The sequence below is a fragment of the Uloborus diversus genome, chromosome 1 (assembly GCF_026930045.1).
Source record: "Uloborus diversus isolate 005 chromosome 1, Udiv.v.3.1, whole genome shotgun sequence".
NCBI lineage: Eukaryota > Metazoa > Arthropoda > Arachnida > Araneae > Uloboridae > Uloborus > Uloborus diversus.
Window position 1 is genome coordinate 231,241,213 of NC_072731.1, and position 21,390 is coordinate 231,262,602.

The window sequence follows — 21,390 nt, forward strand, 5'->3', positions numbered from 1 at the left end:
ATTTTGGGGAAACTATAGGAGAAACTCCTATTTGGGCTCGGAAGTTTTGCTTTTTTACCCTCTTTCCAATTTGTGTGCTCATATATTAATAATAACCATTCCCCCAAAAAACTCATGTGCTCAAGTACAAGAAGATACAATAAAAAATTATTAAATTTAGGTTATATTTGAGTTAAATGTTTATAAGTTAAATGTTTTCAAATTTCTGCTACACATGCCTACAAAGGGAGGGAGGGAAGACAGTAGATAGCCTATTTCCTTTTGAGTACCCATACTTATTGGTTGAATTTATTGTTCTCTTATATATGTTTGTTTTGCTTTTTATGAAATATATCACAACTATAAATGTGATTTATCTTTACAGGAGTGATTTGTGTTGTAGCAGAAGAATTTAATAATCCACTCCTGTCTGCAAGCTGGCAAATAAGCTCCATTTTAGCTGCGGGGAATTCTGCATTTCTTTTAGTTGACGCAAAATCTTTCCTGTCTGCATTCTTGTTGTGTGAAATTTGTTGTACAGCTGGGTAATCATTCTTTCTCGTTACTTACAACTTGTTTTACTGTTAGTGACAAAATATATTAGGAACTAGAGGACCCAACAGAGGTTGTTCTGTTCAAACTTTGTAAATTGAAAAGTTGAAAAATTTCAATAAACTATCAAGTGTTTGAACCTTTTTTAGTTGACGAAAATAAGTGAAAAGAAAATGTTTTAAGCTGCTTGATGTCAGAATGCGTATATTTATTACAACTTAATTTATCTAATGCCCACTGAGCAGCTGTTTTATTACCTATTTTTTCTCATGCACTTGAAAGATCTTTATAAAATTTATGATTTGTTCCTACAGCCATACTCAAAAGATAAAAATTGCCCTCAGATATTAAGTGTAAAAACTAACTACACATCTAAAGCAAACAGCAAATCCCGCTGCAACGTCCTATATGAAAAAAAATAAAACAATGGAAGCGAAAACCACTCACTCCCCCCCCCCCCCCTCCGGATATAAAATAAACATTCTTCAACTAACTTGACTTAAACTCTTTAAAAACCAAAAAACAATTCTTTTCAATTTAAAATATTTTGCGAAATGAACAAAGAATACAATAAATTACATTAACAGTAGCTTCAAAATGCAAATATATAATCCCCCAGCTCTATTGTTTATGGCTAAAGTCGCCAAGACACCTTGTTATTGTAATCCAGCTGATCAGTGAGCGAAGCAAACTCCGACTGATTAGCGATCCGATCTTTTGAACGAAAACTTTTAAACCCCGCTCTCTTGCTGAGCATTCTCACTTGCCATCTTTCTGTGTACTTGAATGATCTTCATATATTGCCAAATTTGTTCTTTTCGCCAAAGATAAAAATCCTCTACTACACTGATCTTTCATGTACAGAACTACCCTGTTGTAATTTATCTAGACGAAAATAAAATTTGTTTCATGTTTAAATTCCACCGTCTTTTCCTTTAACAATGTACTGATTAGTTTGATAATCCTTAAAGGATTCTTGCCATTGGTGCCAAAACTCGGATAGATTTGAGCCGAGAAACAAATGTCACTAGGTACAGTACTTTTGGTTAGTGAAAGAAACCTGATTTCTTCCAGTACTTAACTTATGTGTCACAGAACCTAAAATCATTGTGTTCAAGAGAGAGAAATTAAGGCTTCTCTCTCTCTCTACGTTTTATCTATTCTTAATTGATATATCACAGTAGGAAATTTCATTTCCAAAAGCTGGCTTTCTTATTGTCCTTTGGCAACGGGTTAAAATTTTATTTCAGTTCTCGCTCAACAATAGGTTAAAATTAAATATTAATCATTTAGGAGATATTACCATCCCATGTTTAAATTAATTAATTAATTAAGAAAAACGTTTCCCATTTGATCCATCGCGCTTCGAAACCATGCTTGACATAACTTAATTACACACAAAAACTTTGATCGAAATCGGTCCAGCTCGTTTAAAAGCCGTATGGTGGTCCACACACACAAAAAAAAAATATATGTATTAAGATAATTCATATAAATAAATAATTTCTTCATGTGTCTGCATCAATATAATTGAGTGTAAATTACCAAAAAATATTATTTTGCATCAATCATTTTTGTTCTTCAATTTTATCATTAAAGCTTCCATTTTTTACTGAATGTATAGAATTTTTCTTCATGCCATTTTTAGTATTTATTTATGTTATTATCTTTGTCATCATACGAAAAATAAGGCTGAAATGTGTTACTAGTTTATATTGATTCTTGAGCTGTCATTCAATTTTGTCTAATATAGTGATAACGGCACTTTCTGAATTAAAAAATTTTTACATCGGTTTTTCCAATTATCCAATGATAATTGTTTCTGACCAGGAAACATCACGATCAAGGAAATTCAAAAAAATTCCAAATTGGTGGCATTCGAAAGAGCATTGGAAAACATGTTTATGGTACTGAAACTACGTGCCCTCGTGACCACGTTATCGAAATATGATGTCTTAAAAATTGCCGAAATTTTTAGTAAAGTCGCCAAATTTAGCGAGTTTTGTTCAGAAATGGAAGGTACGGCGCGAATTCAACATCTGCATCTGACAAGACATTTCACTTCCATATTTGGTCACCAGCCAAAGCGGGTGAGAAATATCGCTTTAATTCTTTACTCGGGGTGACTACCATGGCGCGGGGTGTCGTGGCACAGACTGCGGCATTGAAATTTTTAGGGGCTTGTGTTCCGGGATATTAACGTGCAACTGTATAGGGGAAAACGCCACAGCCCGAAATATTTGTTTTATTTTATTGTAAAAACAATGGAATTTTTTGTTATTCTTAAGACTGTTAAAGAACTGATGTTTAAAACTTTTATGCTTCTGCGGGTGAAATATTTCCACTGAAAGAGTTTCTTCGATGATGAAACTGTTTTGAAAAAAATATGATAACCGTAGAGAAATGGTAAACGCACTTTAAAGTCCTTTTTTTTTTTTTTTTTTTGAAAAGTCGTAAATCTGAAGTCTTCAACAGTATCTAAATACGAAGAAAAAGACATTTTTAAAGATTTCAAACCATGTTCTCAAATTAAAAAAAAAAACGATTTTTGTCAGTTATTTTCAGTGTGTTTTTCGTTATGTGTATCGTTTTCAAGTTATGTGTAAACCCTCTAACAAGTCAAATAAAAAAAAATTGTATTAATTTTTATTTTGCTCAAATTTGAATTCCCTTTTAACGTGAAACATAATTGGTAAAAGTGACTTCAGTATTTTTAAAAATGACTAAATAACATGCAATATGATGTGCATTTACGTTATAGCGACTTTCAGTTGCAGTGACAGACTTTTTCGAACTACAGGGGTTGTTGTAATGAACGTCGACTATAAAATTTTTGATAAGAATCTGTTATGAAGTAATTTCCCACATCGTTAGTTTTGCTGTGCAAATTTTTGACATTTACTATCCGTTGTTTTCTTTTTTTTAATTATTATTTTTTTCGATTTTAAATTAAACATTTTCGCTAGCAGTGGTCAGACAATAAAACTTCATGAATGATAATAACTTTTGAAAAAATAAATAAGAGCTGGGATACTACAATCCATGATCATGTTCTTTCAACATCAAAAACTATCCATTTTATTTTCAATATATAAGCTTTAATAAGCATGTTTTTTTTTACTTATTCATATTAATTCTCGTACATAATTATTAATTACTTACAACACATTTCATTACAAGAGTACAAACTTAAATTAGTTAAGTAAAACACACTTGAAATGCACTTAAATTCTGAAATGCATTATTATCACGATTACAAAGTTAAATCCTACGTTCAATTTCGTTATAAAGTTGTAGCTCCTCTGGATAAAGCTCTCTAGTTTCCATTTCACAGGCTTCATAGTTACTTTTTAATTTTACCCACACAAGTAAAGGGTTAATTCGAAATTGCAGATGACCAGAAATGGAAATGAGAGTCTTGCTAGACGCAGGCGATGAAATCACGTGGTATTTTCCATTTCTTGCCAAGTCTTTAAATTTGGCGAATTTTCGTAAGATTTCGACAGACTTTGACCCCCCATATCTCAAAAACAAAAGGACGAGGGCACACAATATTTGGGTCAAATTTTTTTCTTAAGATACTCTTTCGAATGCGACCATTTTTAACTTTTTTCATGATTACTGAACTCGTGATGTTTCCTGGTGAGATCGAAAATGAACACATTGTTCAGTTTGACTGTACTACTATAGTGCTTTTGTAACTATACTAGGAAATCGCTCGTCAAGGTATGACTAGTGAAAATTGCTTCTACATTTGAACGAAGCAACTGCCTGTTTGGTGATATTTCGATAGTTGAAATTTTAACCCTAACTCCAGGGGATGAATGCTAAATTCCAGTAGATAGCGTTCATTGCTGACCCCTCTTTTGTTACTTCATTCGCCTTAAATGACAGTCTTACCAGTAAAACAGTTAAGTGACCGGATCCATTTCAGCCTTGTCACAATAAAGCCTGAATGTCAAACTTTGTTAAAAACGTTATGGCAAACAATCATAAAGACAGATTTTCATAACTAGTTACTGTAAGCTTGGACACTCTCAATTTATCCAGAAGGAGGGAAGAATCTTAATTTGAAACAATGGAATTCTGCTTCCCTTTACTCCATCTGAGCCTACATATATCAATTTCACCAGTAAATTACTTTTTGAGCAATCACGATTGCTTATTGTTCTCACTTGACAGTCCTTGATGTTCCGGTTCCTTTTTCAGCTTGGACCAGGGCTGCAGCACCACCGTCCACCGGCGGCGGCGCGGCTGGTCCTGACCACTGTCCCCCGGAATCCACTTTTGCTGGGCGGTGGCATCCATGTCCTACACACGCATGCTCCTACACAGTCGCCTACGCGCGCACGCCTTTACACACATACACACGCCTACGTGCACACACGTAAGCCTACGCACACAACTATATTCACGTAAGCACCCAGGAGGAGGGACATGTTTGGGCGGGGGAGCCATTTCTAGAAACAATAACTCTAACCAGTAGAGTCTTGTCACAACTCGTGATTGCGAAAAACATAATTTGAATTCAAAGTTTCGGAATTCAAATTAGAGTTTTGTTTTTATTACTTTGTTTTTTGTTTTGCCATGAAATTGCAATAAAAAAAGTGGTACGATATTGTAAGTTTTTCAAATGTTTTACAAGAATTTCAGATCAACAGATCAGTAAAGATTTGGTAGGGTAGAGTTATGGAGAAATAAAGTTGTTTAATATTTTCATAGATTTTAACATTTTTATTGCTGTGAAAAACATGTGAGAGTTTTGTCCTTGATTAATTTATTGCTTACGCTATAATGGATAGGTACAGAGATATTGTTAATAAAATGTTTTAACACTTTGCATATGTATATATTTTCAGTCTTCCACCTGGTGTATTAAATGTGCTCCCAACCTGTCAAGAGAGTCAATCTTTTCTACCCAAAGTGTCAAAAGTAGTTTTTTCTGGTTCAACAATGAGAAGCAACATTTATATTGATTTGGCAATCAAGTCTGGGATACCAATTGATATTTCAACCCCACAAAGAACTACTGTTATAGTTTATAGCGGTTCAGATTTACATGCGGCTGCTAACAGTGTATTGGATATTCTGGCATTTAATGATACCAGAGTAAGTAATGCAATTGTTCTTTATATAAGACAACTTTAATTTAAAAATAATTGTCTGTTATAAATTTTTCCTATTTATTTTGTTTACGAGTATATGTATACATATACAGTAAAACCCCTCCTAACGGACACCCCTCAAATGCGGACACCCCTCTTATGTAGACAATTTTTAATTCCCCGATTCCAAGGCAAATGACATTATTAAACCCCTGTCCAGTGGACACCCCTCTTTTGCGGACAAAAAAATGCGTCCTATTAGTGTCCGCATTAGAGGGATTTTACTGTATATGCAAAAATCTATATAATTATTTGTTACTTTACACAAATATGAAATATTTTCTGGTATTACATGAGCAAAAAAGAAAAATTAATTTGAATTTTGTCATCTTGAATTCAAATTATGTTTTTCGCAATCACGAGTGTGTTTGTTTGTGTGTGTGGGGGGGGGGGGTATAGAATAGGGAACCCCGCTCTGCTATGCCATCTGGGGCTTCCAGAGAACGGACCTTTCGGCCGGGGCCCCCTTACCCATAAGGGAACGAGATCTAAACCACTTACGACTCTAGACACCGTGGTCCCAGGTACAGACCTGACTCCGGTGGTGCCCATTGCCTACTCACTGTTCCACTTGATAGCCATTGGGCAGATACAAATCTGCTCACACGCAAGTAAAGAGTGGTCGTTTTACATACGTGGATGCTACACCATCGTAAAACCCTCCCCATTTACCCGGGCTTGGGACCGGTATAGGGAAGGGCCTGGTCCCCCAAAGACCAGACCCCACCTACGGCTGGGTTGGGGGGGGGGGTATGTGTATGTGTGTAGGCATGTGTGTTTGTGTCTGTGTGTAGTCATGAGTGTGTGGGTAGTTGTGTGTATGAGTGTTTGTGTGCGTGGGGGTGGGGTATGTGTATGTGTGTGTGTGTGTAAGCATATGTGTTTGTGTCTGTGTGCAGGCATGAATGTGTGGGCAGTTGTGTGTATTTGTGTGTATGTGTCTTTTGCATGCTTGTATGTATGTGTGTGTATGGTGGTGTTTGTGTATGTGTTTGTGTGTGCGTGTGTGTTTGTGCGTGTATGTATGCGTGTGTGCGTAGGATATGGAAGCAACCTGGAGACGGTTTTCGCTAGAGGAGTAGCATCGTGAGTCCGGCCGACGCGACAGGTGGTGCTGGCAGAGGGTGGCGCTGTTTCATGTTATATAGTCTTAAAATATTTAGTAAAGAGATACTTAAACTCCTATAGTACAAAACCAACTAAATCTGTGAATTTATTTACATCTCTGGGATACAGGAATGTTGCCACTCAGGCATAACTAATAACACGTAACATCCTTCCCTTTTTACAGAACTTTCAAACAGTTATTTTCCCCCTCAAAATAAAATCACAACACAATATTATACTAGAATCAAAAAATTTTTTAAAACGTCACAAAAGTTCTCTCTTCAAAATTAAAGAAAAGTAGCAGTTCTAGTCTTTGTATCTTGATGGCAATTTCACAACGCGTCCTGATTTTGTTTTATATTCTGTATTGTCTCTTTTTGAATCAGTACCCATTTTTTGTAGTAAAGATGGTATACAAGTTTTATTTTTTGTATTTATATTTTCTGTTGGTACACTTTCTGGTATCTGCTTGGTTGGCGTATTTGGTATTGGTGTCTCGAATTTTTTTTTCGTGTGTGTTGTTTTGGGTATTCCTCGAATAAACCTTCTATTTCTGACATATTTTTGTCCATTATCCGTGGTGACCTCTAATCTTCTAGGTGTTAAAGTCTTTGTAACCACAGCTTTCTTCCAGGTATCATTTTTCTTTTGAGGCTGCATGTACACTATATCTCCATACTGAAATTCAGGCAGAACAGATTTCTTGTAATCAGCTTCAGACTTCCTCTGTCTTAGATCTTCTTTACGATGAGTAATTTCAGGATAGGAATTGAAAGATGGCTTAAATAAATTATTTGTAGTGGGTACTAGAGTCCTTGTCCTTTTTCCAAGAAGTAACTGTGCTGGGCTTTTTGAAATGTTTTCAATTGGAGTATTCCTATAATTCAATAGACCTAAGTAGGGATCTTCTTTTGCAAAGAGACTCCTTTTCATAATCCTCTTCACAATTTTTACGGCAGATTCAACTTGACCATTTGATTTACTATTGTATGGACTGGTCTGCTTGTGTTTAATATCCCAAGCTTCACAAAATTTGTCAAATTCAGAAGATTTCAGCTGTGAATCATTTCCAGTTACAACTATTTCTGGTATACCATATCTTGCAAAATGATGTTTGACTTTTCCTATAACAGTTGTTGATGTCGTGTCTGGTAGATAATCCACTTCTATAAATTGACTAAAATAGTCCACAGTAACTAAGTAATTTCTATCTCGTAAAACAAATAAATCAATTCCAACTTTCTGAAAAGGTCTTTCTGCTACTTCATGCCACTTTATTGCTTCTTGAGGTCTACGATCACTATATGATAAGCATGTATGGCATCCACTTATGAATTGTCTAATTTCAGATGACATACCAGGCCAAAAAATAAGCTCTCTTGCTCTTCTTAAGCATGAATTAATACCTTGGTGTCCTAGATGAATTTTGTCTTTCATTTCTCTTCTCATCGCTTTTGGAATTACTATTCTTTCTCCTCTTACTACAACACCTTCTTGAATTCCAATTTCATCTCTATAGTCAAAATAATTTCTTATATTTGGAGGAACATCAATTTTGTCCTCTGGCCATCCTTTTGTAATCATTTCTTTTAAAGCGAGAATTTCTTCATCTTTATTTGATTCATCTTGTATTTTCTCTAAACAGGTTCCTTTAATTGGCAGAGTGTGAACACTGCAAACTATATCAATTTTCTTATTGTCCTGTTCTGTTGTATTCAGTGGCGCCCTAGACAAAGTATCTGACACAAGGCTTTGTGTTCCGGGCTTGTAGACTAAATCAAAATTGTAACGTTGAGCTCTAAGTAACATACTCTGCAAGCGCTTCGGTGCCTTGTGTAAGGGTTTCTTTCTAATAGCTTCTAAAGGTTTGTGGTCATTGTATACAGTTATTTTTCTTCCATATACATAATGGTGAAATTTTTCTAAACTCCATATAACAGCTAACATTTCTTTTTCAATTTGAGCATAGTTACGCTCCGCAGCATTTAGTGTTCTACTTGCATAGGCAATTGTACCCGAGTCTTGCATTAATACTGCACCAAGCCCAAATTGGCTTGCATCACATTCTACTTGAACAGGTTTTGTAAAATCAAAAATTTTCAAAGTTGGTGCTTCTGTGAGTAGACTCTTCAGCTTCATTAGGGCTGCATCTTGTTTCTCTGTCCAATTCCATGGAATATCATTCTTTAAAAGAGTATACAATGGTTCACTAATAGTAGCATAATCTTTTAGAAACTTCATCTGATAATTACACATTCCCAAGAATCGTTTCAATTCTTCTTTATTATTAGGCTTTTTAAGATCAATAATTGCTTGAATTTTCTTTACATCAGGTTTCACGCCTTCTTTGGAGATTTTGTGACCCATAAAAATAATTTCATCACATTGCAGTTCCATTTTTTCCTTATTGAGCTTCACATTCAGATCTTTGCATCTCTGTAGAAAAAGTTGTACATTTTCATCATGTTCTTTTCTGTCTTTTCCAAAAATTACTACATCATCAGCAATATTGATGAGTCCAGGAAGACCTTCAAATGACTGTTTCATCTTAATCTGGAAAATTTCCGAAGCTACATTCAAGCCAAAAGGCAAGCGCAGAAAACAATATCGTCCAAAAATAGTTTGGAATGTTGTTAGTATACTTGATGCTTCATCAAGAGAAATGTGCCAGTAGCCATTCTGCAAATCAAATTTGCTAAAAACTGTAGCACCATTTAATTCATGTAGCACTTCTTCTAAACTAGGCATAATATATCTTGGTCTTTTAAGAGCTTTATACAATTCAAGCGGATTTAAACAAGTTCTCAACTTACCGTTTGGTTTTTCTACACAGACAATGTTACTAGTCCAAGAAGTTGGTTCAGTTATTTTCCGGATAATTCCTTTTTCTTCAAGTTGGTCCAGTTCCTTTTTAAGTTTATCTCGCAAAGCAATAGGCACTCTGTGTACAGGCATAGTAGAAGGTGAGATATTAGGGTCAGTCTGTAGATGAACAATACCAGGCAAGTCTCCAATTCCTTCAGAAAATATATTATTATAATCAGTTATGTTTACTATGTTTACAGACTGGAATTCTTTCTCTTGGATCGTAATCAATTTCATAGCTTGAATAGCCTTCAACCCTAGAAGTGGTTGTATATGTTCCTTGTCAACAATAGTAAACTCAATATTATACCTTTTGTTGTTCTTCGGATTGATTACATGTTCACGATGAACTCCAACTGGTTCTAAAGTACTACCGTTCCACATCTTTAGAACTTTATGACATGGATCTATGCCAGTAGCATAATGTTTGGGCAAAATATTTACTGTAGCTCCAGTGTCTACCTGAAAAGTTACTTCTTTTCCATTAATTAACATCAGACATTTTATGTCTTTACCTTTGTCTTCAACTTTATTCACCCATTCTTCACTCTCGTGATCTGAATCTAAATGATGAATACTTTCTTTCTTCATTTTGAATGATGATACACATTTTTTTGCAAAATGGTTCTTCTTTTTACATTTCGAACATGTTTTTCCCCAAGCTGGACAAAGTTCTTTCACAAATTTATGCTTTTTACCACAAAACTTACATGATTTTTCTTGTTTCTCGCTTTCAAAAAACTTTTTAGCTTCAAATTTTTTATTTTGCTGAATTTTGTTCACTATTTCTGGATGAAATTCTTTTCGTTTACTTTGTGCATATTCTGCAGCTCTGCAAGTATCGATGCATTTCTCTAAGGTTAATGTTCTTTCTCTCAAAAGTAGTTCTTGTAACTGGGAGTCCTTTAAACCTAAAATAATTCTATCTCGAAGTAAAGAATCAATACAGTCTTCACAATAATTGCAAGTTTTGATTAACACTCTTATGGCAGATAAAAATTCATCAAATGTTTCACCATCTCCTTGTTTTCTATTATTGAACATAAATCTTTCATATGTTTCATTAATTTCACCGACTACATATTCATCGAACTTGTCAATTATTTCTTCAGTTGTTCTTGCTTCATCATCTGTCGAAAACGAAAAACCATTGTATCTTTGTAATGCAGCGTCACCCAGTGTATGTAATAATAGCGCTACTTGATATTTCATAGTCTGCTTTTCTAAATTGGTAAGAATCGCATAATTCATCCATTTTTGCTTGAACAACTTCCATCTTGTGCATAGATCACTATCGAACAACAACGGTTCAGGAGCTTTGATAATAGGCTTAGCAGCGTCCTTGCTCATTGCGGCTAATTAGAATTTCGATCTAAGTAACTTCTTCAAAGTTATTTAAGAGAATAATAATTTACTTATTTTTCCCGCTGCCACCATGTTTCATGTTATATAGTCTTAAAATATTTAGTAAAGAGATACTTAAACTCCTATAGTACAAAACCAACTAAATCTGTGAATTTATTTACATCTCTGGGATACAGGAATGTTGCCACTCAGGCATAACTAATAACACGTAACAGGCGCCGCGCTGGTGGGAAAAATGATAGCACGTCAAAAAACAGTCAAATGAAAGCAATAAGCAATCATGATTGCTCAAAAAAAAAAAAAAAAAATCTAAAACTTGTTTGATGATTATTGTGCATTGAAATTCCATGTTTTGGCAGCATATCTATACATATAATAAAATAAGATGTTTGTGTGTGTGTGTGTGTGGCGCGCTTCCCAAGAAAATGGTAATGCCTAGAAAGATGAAACTTGGTACTATACAGGTACAGTTTTTGCCGAAGATGTGCACCTCGGGCTTCGATTTTTGATATTTTAATTAGAAAAAAAGTTATTTAATGTTTTATGTGTTTTTTTGCACTTTTTAGTACTTATTACCTCACAGACCCCGAACCAATGGCACCACACAAGTATTTTTTGTACTATAGTGTCATGGGTGCAAGACCTTCCGTCTCAGGACGGATTTCCGTCTTGACAAAATTTCCGAGACGGAGGTCGGGACGGAAAGAAATTCAATGACTTTCTTTTAATTTTGAATGAAAAGAGAAAAATTGAGTGTTTGAAAAATATGCTTTAATATTACTAGACCGTTCCATAACCACGAATTTACATCGACATTCTCTCGTTTTTCCGCCATGTGCTTGTTTTGTTTGCAACGTGCTTTTGGAGGAGTGGCTTTTCGGCTCGCGCCGTTTGACTTTTTTTAAGTATAGCTTTATTTCCAACTCGCTGCATTGCAGACCGAGGAGTTGCTCGCTATTCTCCCTGATTTTTCGAAGCAATCGGCTCTAATTGAAAATTTAGCCTTTTCTCATGCTATTTTCGATCATCCTTTCGTTTTTTTCATTTGTGGTTTTTTTTTTTTTTGCAAACTTTACACGCATAAATGAAAATTATGTACGCTCTTAAAATGTCTTAAGAGTTGAATCTGCATCACCGATTGAGAGTGATTGCTGACAAGATGAAATATTTTCGCCACAGCAAAGGGCGTCCACATACCAGGTAAAACAGAAACTATCAAGGATTCTGAAGATTTTAATGAAAATGGGAATTTTGGAAATAATCGGGGGGGGGGGGGATTCAAGCTGGTTGGAAACACCGATGGGCAAACCGTTCCTGCATTTTTGACAATGACTTAAGGAATCACTAAATTCTAATGTCATTGATTCGAACACTCGCTATAGAATGGAAATATGGGTGGGGGGAGGGAGAGAAAGGAAAGGAGAAAAATAACGGCAGCACGAGTTTGCGAAAAAACGCTGCTCTTGCAAAGAGGGTAATCTGTCCGCAAATTAACCCACGATACTGAGGTCTTAAAACGTTGATATCTTGGACAATCTAGGGGGGGGGGGGGGGGGGGGTACTCAAGGGTTACAGTATAAAATATCGAAAAACTGAATTGAAAATATTTTTGAAGCTAGGAGTGGTTCGATATTTCTCCAGGGCAAACTCTTAAAAATTTAAAAGTCAAAAAGTTTTAGGCTGTCTCTAATGATATAAAAGTGGGTTTTAAAAAGAATTGAAGACTGGAGTCTTAAAAACACTAATTTAGGCAATCTTTGGTGAATTTATGAGAGATGGTTTTGGTGTTCTAACATGAAAATGTTTTGTAGCTGATGTATTAAAAACTGTTTGAGGCTATACCTAAATGACTTAAGTTAAAGGGCATTTGCGACTCTCTCCCGAAAACTGTTTGTAATTGAAGTCTTAAATCTTTTAGGCTGTCTTTGGCAATGTCAAGAGGGAGGGAGGGAGGGGGCTCTCTTTAGGCGAAATTCCGAAACTGGAGTGTTAAAAGCGCAACTTTGGACCGTCTTGGCGTTCGGGGTTCGGGGTTCTCCTTTCCCAAAAAATATTCAAAGCTGAAATATTCAGAACTCAGCTTTAGGTAATCTTTGGAAGACTTAAGAAGAGGGAATTCGAAGGCTTTCTCTCAATACGTTTCAGAATTTAAATTCTTAAATCTTCGGTGATGAAAAGGGGAAACCGCAAATTTTAGTAAAGTTTAATGAACTTAGAGGAAAGAGTTCGGGGGGGGGGGGGGGGGTCTCTCTCTCCGAAGTATTGAAATGCTATTTTGGCTATTGTTGAGTGAGTTAAGAGTTAGGGAATTCAGGGGTCTTTCTCGAAACATTTTCGAAATTGAAGTCTTAAAACTTTGGGTTGTCTTTGGCGATGTTTGGAAGGGAGTTGCTCTCTCAATAGAAAAATAAATCTTAAACAAAAACTTACACTGCGTTTAGTAAACACAATGAGAGGGGGGGGGGTATTCCGCACCCCCAGCCCGAAACATTTTAGTTTCTAAAATTTTAAGAGCTTTGTTTTGGGCTATCTTTGGATGACTTAAGGGGGAAGGGTGTAGGAAGATTTTTTAAAAAAGTTTCCAAAATTAAAGTATTAAAATTTTTAGGCGGTCATAAGTAATGCTTATAGGTAAGAGGGGTGCTACTCCTACAAAACAATTTAGAAAGTGAAGCCTTAAAAATTGAAATTTAGGACATTTGTGGTGAACTCAGAGGAAGGGGTTCGGGAGTTCTCTTCCGAAAATTCTTTGATGCTGAAATATTTAAAGCGCCACTTTAGGCTATATTTGAGTGCCTTAAGAGGGATGCGATTCGGGAACCCTGCCTGGAGTTAGGATTCAGTTCCCCTATTTCTTTTTTAATTAATGAATGTTGGAAAGGGTACCTTATTTAAAAAATATATCTACTTCACTGAAGCGATTTTTTATTGCTAATTTCACCACCTGCTATCTTATAAAAGAATTCTTTTTCAAATGAAGACTGTGGGGGAATGGTGACAGTTCATTATCATTAGTCGGCCTTACCCTTCCCCCACCTTTCCTTCTTTTCTAGTTTGTTGGCGCTACCTTGGGTAGACTTTCGAATCAGAACTGATTTATGTTGCAAAAGTGAAAATCTTATGTCCTAAGCGATTTTATTGCTACAACAAAAATATTTAGGATCGGCAAAAAACTAATGATGGGGTGCTGCAAACGCTTTTACCCCTTACATTATCCAACATCGTCTAAAATTTGCGTTTTTGAAACTTCAATTTCGAAATATTGCCGAAGGAGGGTTCCTGAAATCCATCCCTTCAATAGTGCATTCAAAAAGCGTATAAACGTTATGAAATTTAAATTACAATTTCCTTTTTAAATCTTCGATTTCGGGAAAGCCCATAGCGCCCCCCCCCCTCTTTCTTTAATATTTTTTGAAGGTTGCCCAATATTGTGATTTTGGGACTATCAGTTTGAAATAATTGATGTAAGAGTCCCTGAACCCCTCCTTTCCCTGAACTTTACCAAAATGGCCTACCACAGCGTTTTTTGGACTTCAATTTGAAAAAATTTCTGGGGGAGAGCCCCCAGACCCCCCCCCCCCCTTATTGCCAGATTTTAGATTTTTTGGAATTATGATGTCAAAACACTTAAATATTACAATTTTAAGGCTTAAAATTGAAATCAAATAGATTCCAAAACTTGCATTGTTAAAATCTGCAACATTTATACATACAAATTTTTCCTTAAGTCCACATGCGGGCCGGGGGGGGGGGGGGAGCTGAAAATATTTTCCGTCTTGAACAATCACCAAACTTGCACCCATGTATAGTGTAGAAAATTTAATTTTAAATATGATGAATGAAAAATTTTTGAAGATTGATCAATCTTTGTATTTTTTATGAATTTTTGAAAAAACCTTTAATTTGCATTTATTCCTGGGTTTTATTTTTTTCTAATATCATCCTGCGAGAAGAATCAAAGCCTCATTTCTAAAATTTAAGTTGGTAATAGTAAAAACATTTCGCCCTCTTCAGAAAAAAAAGTTCTTAAAAATACGCAATAGTTATTTTTTTACAATTTTTTTAATGCTGAACACATTTGTCTTTTCATGCATCGGTCGAAAAAAGCGTTCATTTCATGACGTGATGACCACGTGTTGTGTTTCTCCGGCAGCACTTGCTTCTTTTCTTTCCTTTTTTTGTTTTATTTAGGGATTGCATTTATTTCTTTTTCCATCCCCCCTTCCCCAAGCTGGACCTTTTGCTGTATCTATATTAGGTTACATTTCATAGTTGTGCGAATTTAGCAGAATTTAGTTCAATAAAAACAGTGAGATTTTTTTATCTTTGTCAAACGCTACTTTTTGCACACTAAGGGGAATTTGAGTTTTTTTTTTTTTTTTTGCTCTACTTAAATAAAAAAGCGGTTTTTTGAGTGATCTTTGTTTTTTTATTAGGAAATGGGCGGGAGGTTAAAATAAATAGAGAAGGATAAGAAAATTTAGAGATAGATCGTAAAGGTAGATAGCCACCGAAGGCGGCAATCTTGGTGTAAAAATGTAAATGGCACAAAAAAAAAAAAAAAATGAGATGGATTGATTAATACTGCTGCCAAATTTATTTAAACAGCCGCCGAAGGCGGCAAACTTGAAGTAAAAAGGTAAATGACAAGTTAGCCAAACAGCCTCTGTCGGTGGCTGCTTGCACAGAAAGACGAATGGCGTAAGAAGGCGAACCAGCTGGTCGCCGCAGGCAGCTAGTTATAAATAAACTTCATTGGCTATGGAATCTCAGGCTCTGAGCAAAGGTGGTGGTAGATTTACTTTTTTAATTTGGTGTTCTTGTTCTTGATTTTGTATTAGCTCTAGGCTGCCATTGTTCTCATGCAAGCAGAGTGACTACCATGATTCTCATGGTCAATGAATTTTATAACTTAAAAAAAGTAGCATGCTGAAGGGGCATGAATTACAAAATTTACTTTGATAGGAGTTATTTTATAACTAATGGACCAAAAATTTAAAACAAAAGAGAGGATTGTGTCATTTTGAAAAGTAGTTTTGATCTGTTGTATATTAGTACATTAGTCTATTATTACCAAAATACAGGTACACAAACTTCAAAAATGTTGCATGGGTTAAAACTTAATGTTCTCGTAGGACAACCTAGATGTAAATGTATATTTTTCAGAAACTGAGCTACTTTGTTTTGGGTGTAAAATTAGAGGTTTGTAAAATCTACTGTATTTCTGTTGTCTGCTGTATTTCTATTCTCATTTGCTGCATGAAGTTTATTCTTAAGAATTCATTTTTATAGGCTCAGAGTTCTGGATGCAATGTTTTATATCAAGATTCTATTGAAGAAGAATTCCTGAAATTGCTGAAAGGAAAAATTGAGAAAATCTTCACTGGTGGAAATTTAACAAATTCTGATTTGTCTTGCATTGTTATGGAACAGCAGAAACATGACTTAGATTTGTTTATAGCCGAAGAAAAAAAATTGAATACGGAGGTAAAAACATAATTTTTGAGTATGATGTTGTAATTTCATTTTAAGCTGTAGTGTAATTGATATAATTTCATTTACAGATAACTTTTGGACCATGCATTGATAACCCTAACTATTCATATTACAGGCCAGTTTTGTTGTGTAATGCACGGACGTTATTTAAGAAGAAATGTGATAATGTAAGTCTTTTTTTTTTTGGTTTTTATTGTTGAAATAAAGACAATGAACTGATGTAAGAACAAATTATTTTAATGCATAAATATGAATCCATTAGTAGTTTTAAGGCTGCAAATTAGTCTGTGTTATACAGATTACCATATTTTAGTTGTATACATTTCACCTGCATTATATCCCTCATATGCCGCTTGTCAACGGAATGAGATGTTTGCATTTTTTTCAAGTTGACGCTATGTGCAACTGTCGCCTCACACACTCTGGCAATTTGTCCCCCCTCTCCTACTCGTTTTGGTGAAACCTCAAATCGTAGCGCATTAATCTTTCGGTTATCATTAACCGTTTGCAGCATTGCCTCTGTTTTGAGGGATGAGTTAACTGTACTGCCGTGCTAAGCACAAAAGTGGTATCTACACTTTTTGTCAAAATTGAGTTATTGTCATGAGGTGGTTCTTTATAACATGTTTTACCCCTATGCAATGTTTTATTGTCATTTGTGAACTGGAACTATTTTTTAAAAAAATCTAAAAAAGTGAAATCTGGATCAAATACATGGAGGCGTAAAACTTTAAATAGTAGTTTTTCGGTTTGACCTCAGCTGCAGATACGACTTTTGCGCTTAGCACGGCAGTGTAGCGGTAATGCAATTGGGAGTTCCATGCATGTTTTTTTGAATTAGAACAGGGGATTTGCAAAGAGGAAAATGATTGACCCTTAAATGATTGGATGGATTGCAAAAGCTTTTTTTTTCTTGCAACGAATTTTTAGTCATTAGTGCCCCACTTGCCGATTGAAAGCCGATGGGAGAGCACCCCCTAATTGTTGGGTGGCCAGCAATGCGGAAGGTTAGGAAAATAGCGAGACGCCATATACGTAACACATTGTTGTAAAGATATGATATCCTTTGTACTATTAGTAATTGATTAGTAATTACAGGTATATACTAATGCTTTTGTATCACACTGGTATTGTCAATTATTTTGGGCATAAAATAACGTGATGGTAATGTCATGTGATATGTTTTCTCATGAATGCACCACATATGTGTATCTGTATTGAATGCGCAAGGGCAGAATGTTAATATGATGTAATGTATTTTACGTATGTATTAAACCTCTTGGTATGATTCGAATTTTTGTGTTTTTTGGTAGTATTTTAACTCCATTTTTACATTTCAAGATACCGAAGAGTACTTGTTTGCGAGCCAAAATGATGAAAAATATTTCTGAGATTTGATGACAAAAAAAAATGCTATACATAGTTTCCGAAGTAGTTGATGTCCACATGGGTGCACGGTTAGTGATACATCTCCTTCAATGTATTATGACAAATATAGGAGCTCCAACGGTTCTAACTCAAGAGTGGTTAGCTTTTTTCGCGTTAACTGTGGAGGGTGGAGCTGGATTCGAATCTGGGGTTGATTTTTGCAATTCAGCACGCGGTACCACTTACGATCATTTGGCCTGATTCCACACCACATAGTCATTTCTTGAATATCATGTTCTTAAAGCTTCTACAAATGAGGAGCAAAGGGAAGCACGTGGCAAAATTAAAAATTTGGAGATAACCAGTATAAATGGTAGGTGAACCTCTAATCTGTCTTGGAGCAAGAGATTGTACTATTAGCCCTGGTAGGTGCTGCTGTACAGCATGATTTAGAAAAAAAAATCAGTGAAAGCCTACCTAGGATCTGATCTTTAAACACGTTTTGCTCGAAACCTAAAATAGTCCACTTGCATCCCTTTTCTTCTCACTACCTCAAATAATATCTAGCATCATTATTATTGCTGTTTTTTTCTCCATTCATCTATAAGTCATGAAAAACAGACATATAAAAACCAATTTTTTTTTAAAAATATGTTTTAAAAAACTTTCAAAATATTAGTATTTTGCAGATTTTTTTTTTTTTTTGCTAATCTAAGATACTTCTTATTTTTATATGTGGTTTCATACAGCTTTATTTGATTCAAAAAATACTTCAAGTAACTTTATTTAAATCAATGAATGAGTCCCTAGAAGAAGGGCATATGTTACAAATTAAGTATTTTATTTTTAATTTGATTTAATCATATGTCCTTTTTCTAGGACAGGAAGGACTAAATATTAGTGAAGATTAAGTGTAACATATGCCCTTCTTCTACACTCCATTCGTTTGATGTATTGAAAATATTAAGTTACACAGTATATTATTTTCTTTTCTAGTTAAAAGGACCCATCATTTTTGGTAACAATTTTCGTACGATCAAAGAATCCATCAACATATTCAACCACCAGAAACAAGCCTCTGCTGTCAGTCTTTGGGTAGAAAAAATATCAGTTGCTCTAGAAGTTGCTAGTAAACTCGAGAGCACTGTAGTTTGGGTTAATTCTCAGAACATTTTTAGTCCCCAAGCAGTACACAGCTCAGTACATTTGAGTGGAAACATAGATCAAGGTGGTGATGCTGTAAGTTTTTTTTTTTTTTTTTTTTTTTGCAACATCCTATTTTTCATAAACATTAAAGAATTTTTTTAAAAATATTAATTGATTTTTTTTTTACATAGTAGTTTTATACTTTCATCTTTGTATTTAGCACTGTTTTGATAGTAGTTGTAATCTTACTAGAAAACCTTATATGATAGTGTACAAATGAAAAAACGTAAATAATTAGCAATTGAAAGAGCACAGTGAAACATGTTTCTGGACACATAAATGATTTGCCTTAGTATCCTGGAGACAAGAGGGCAAATTATTGATTTAACAGACTTTGAGACCTTATGTCAAACAACCTCACATCTCATATTTAGCACTTTAAGACCTTCTATTGAAATATAAGGTTTTAAAGTCTGCTGAGTTTTTTAAAAAAACTCTAAATTTATCGAGTTTTAGTGAATAATGGACAACATTTTGTACACACTTTTCAGATGATTGTCCTGCCCCATGCAGATGGTGAAATTGTCAAACCTTATACTTCTTACCGAGTCTTTAAATTTGGCACATTTCATAAAATTGCAGCAGACTGTAAGACCTTATATCTGAATAATGAGGGCATGAGGGTAAATAATTTGTGCATTAAAAATTGTCTCAATATGCTCTTTCAATTGCTACCCATTGGAGCCTTTTTCATCATTACACAACATGTGAGACTCCTTGGTTTGAAACATTTTGAATTTATCTTAAAGTCATTATTCAAGGAAATTATAATGTGCTAATTCTCTTATTACTTTGTTGAAGCATTGTTGTACCGAATTTTATCATTTACTTAATTATTGTTTTTTATATTTCGTGCAAAATTTTTGAACACATTTTTTCCACCCATAACTCAAATGAACATAACTTAGTAAATACTTGAAAACATATTGAATTAATCAAAATGAACTGTAAGAAGTTATAAGTAAGAAAATCAACAATAATGAAGATTAAAAGTGCATCAGGTCATTGCTAGAAAAAGTGCCGAATTCAAGCAAAAAGAAGATGTGAAAGTGTGTCAAAATATTGCTTAGTGTAGACTTATTTCACAAAGCGAATTTTTCACCGTGCTCCTAAATGTCTGCTAGAAGATTTTTTTCAACAAAGTTTTTTTTTTGTTAAAATCATTGCTCAGCATCAGAATGTCATTTTGTACTTCTGACTGAAACTTGCATCAAATCTTTTTGTGCTCAAAACGTTAACCAAACATTAATTTCATATCCTGGTCATAGTCGGCATTTCAAATCCAATTGTCATTTACAACGCATACAAGGCCAAGAAAACCCGGACAATACAGCAGTTTAATCATTAATGCTGTAAATCCTCTTTCCCTACATTCAAAACTTTTCCTCTTCTCAAAGCTTGCCCATTTCTCAGAAGTTTGTCTGCAATTTAAGTTTTTCTTTCTAAATTTCTGAATTTAATTGGGTATATTTCAGCTTTAAGTGCATACATATATGCATTACTTTTACAAACAAATTTAATTTATTATTAAAAACTTTGAATAATAGCTCCATTTTTCTCTCTGTTTTTAGGGGATGATTTCTTGCATCAATATTAATAAGTCTGAAATAACTTTGAGTCAAGTTGATACTAATGATATAGAGTCATATGGCATTGAAAAAACATATGCTGACAAAATTTCTAATAAAAGTAATAAGAGGTGAGCCATTTTGGAAAATTTTATTTGAAGAATTCATAATTATTACAGTAGACCCTCGTTTTTTGCGGGGGTTAAGTTCCTGAGAAATACCGCATAAATCAAAACTGCGTAAATTGAGACCTAATAGCATTGTTAAAATAGGGGTTTGGTTCCGTAGATTAAAAAAAAAAAACTTCATTCTAGTGATGACTAATTGTATAATAAGTTTATTGTGCACTTATATCGATTTTTATGCATAACATGCATAAAGAAAACAAATTTATTTCGTGTTCTGTTTATAAAAAGGAACTGGCAATGATATTCTTTTGGCAGTGATTAAGAATTTTTCTCTGTAATTCTTTGCAGAGCATTAACGCATCCATGATCACCTGCATCATTTCCATGGTAGAATCTTCATTCAGTAACAAATCAGAAAGATCATTTCTATTCTCCAGGAATGGATTAAAATTTTCAATGTGAACGTTTTTGGTTGTGTGTCACCGATATCGGTATCTTCGTTGGTTTTGGCCGCCTTTGTCACTCCTAAAAGCTCTTCTTCCAGTGAGTTCTGAACTGTGAGTTTAATAACTTTACTTCTGAAAAGAGCTT

General features: G+C 34.6%; 1 protein-coding gene across 1 annotated transcript in view; it reads left to right on the top strand.

Annotated features, from left to right (window-relative positions):
* The window catches only part of LOC129225811 (aldehyde dehydrogenase family 16 member A1-like), a 50,368-nt gene that overhangs the window by 16,473 nt on the left and 12,505 nt on the right, over positions 1-21,390 (top strand). Inside the window, exons 4-9 of the mRNA XM_054860327.1 lie at positions 365-524; positions 5,391-5,640; positions 16,326-16,520; positions 16,598-16,696; positions 18,894-19,136; positions 20,675-20,802. Coding sequence (XP_054716302.1) covers positions 365-524; positions 5,391-5,640; positions 16,326-16,520; positions 16,598-16,696; positions 18,894-19,136; positions 20,675-20,802 — 1,075 coding nt within the window. The remainder of the gene's footprint in view (positions 1-364; positions 525-5,390; positions 5,641-16,325; positions 16,521-16,597; positions 16,697-18,893; positions 19,137-20,674; positions 20,803-21,390) is intronic.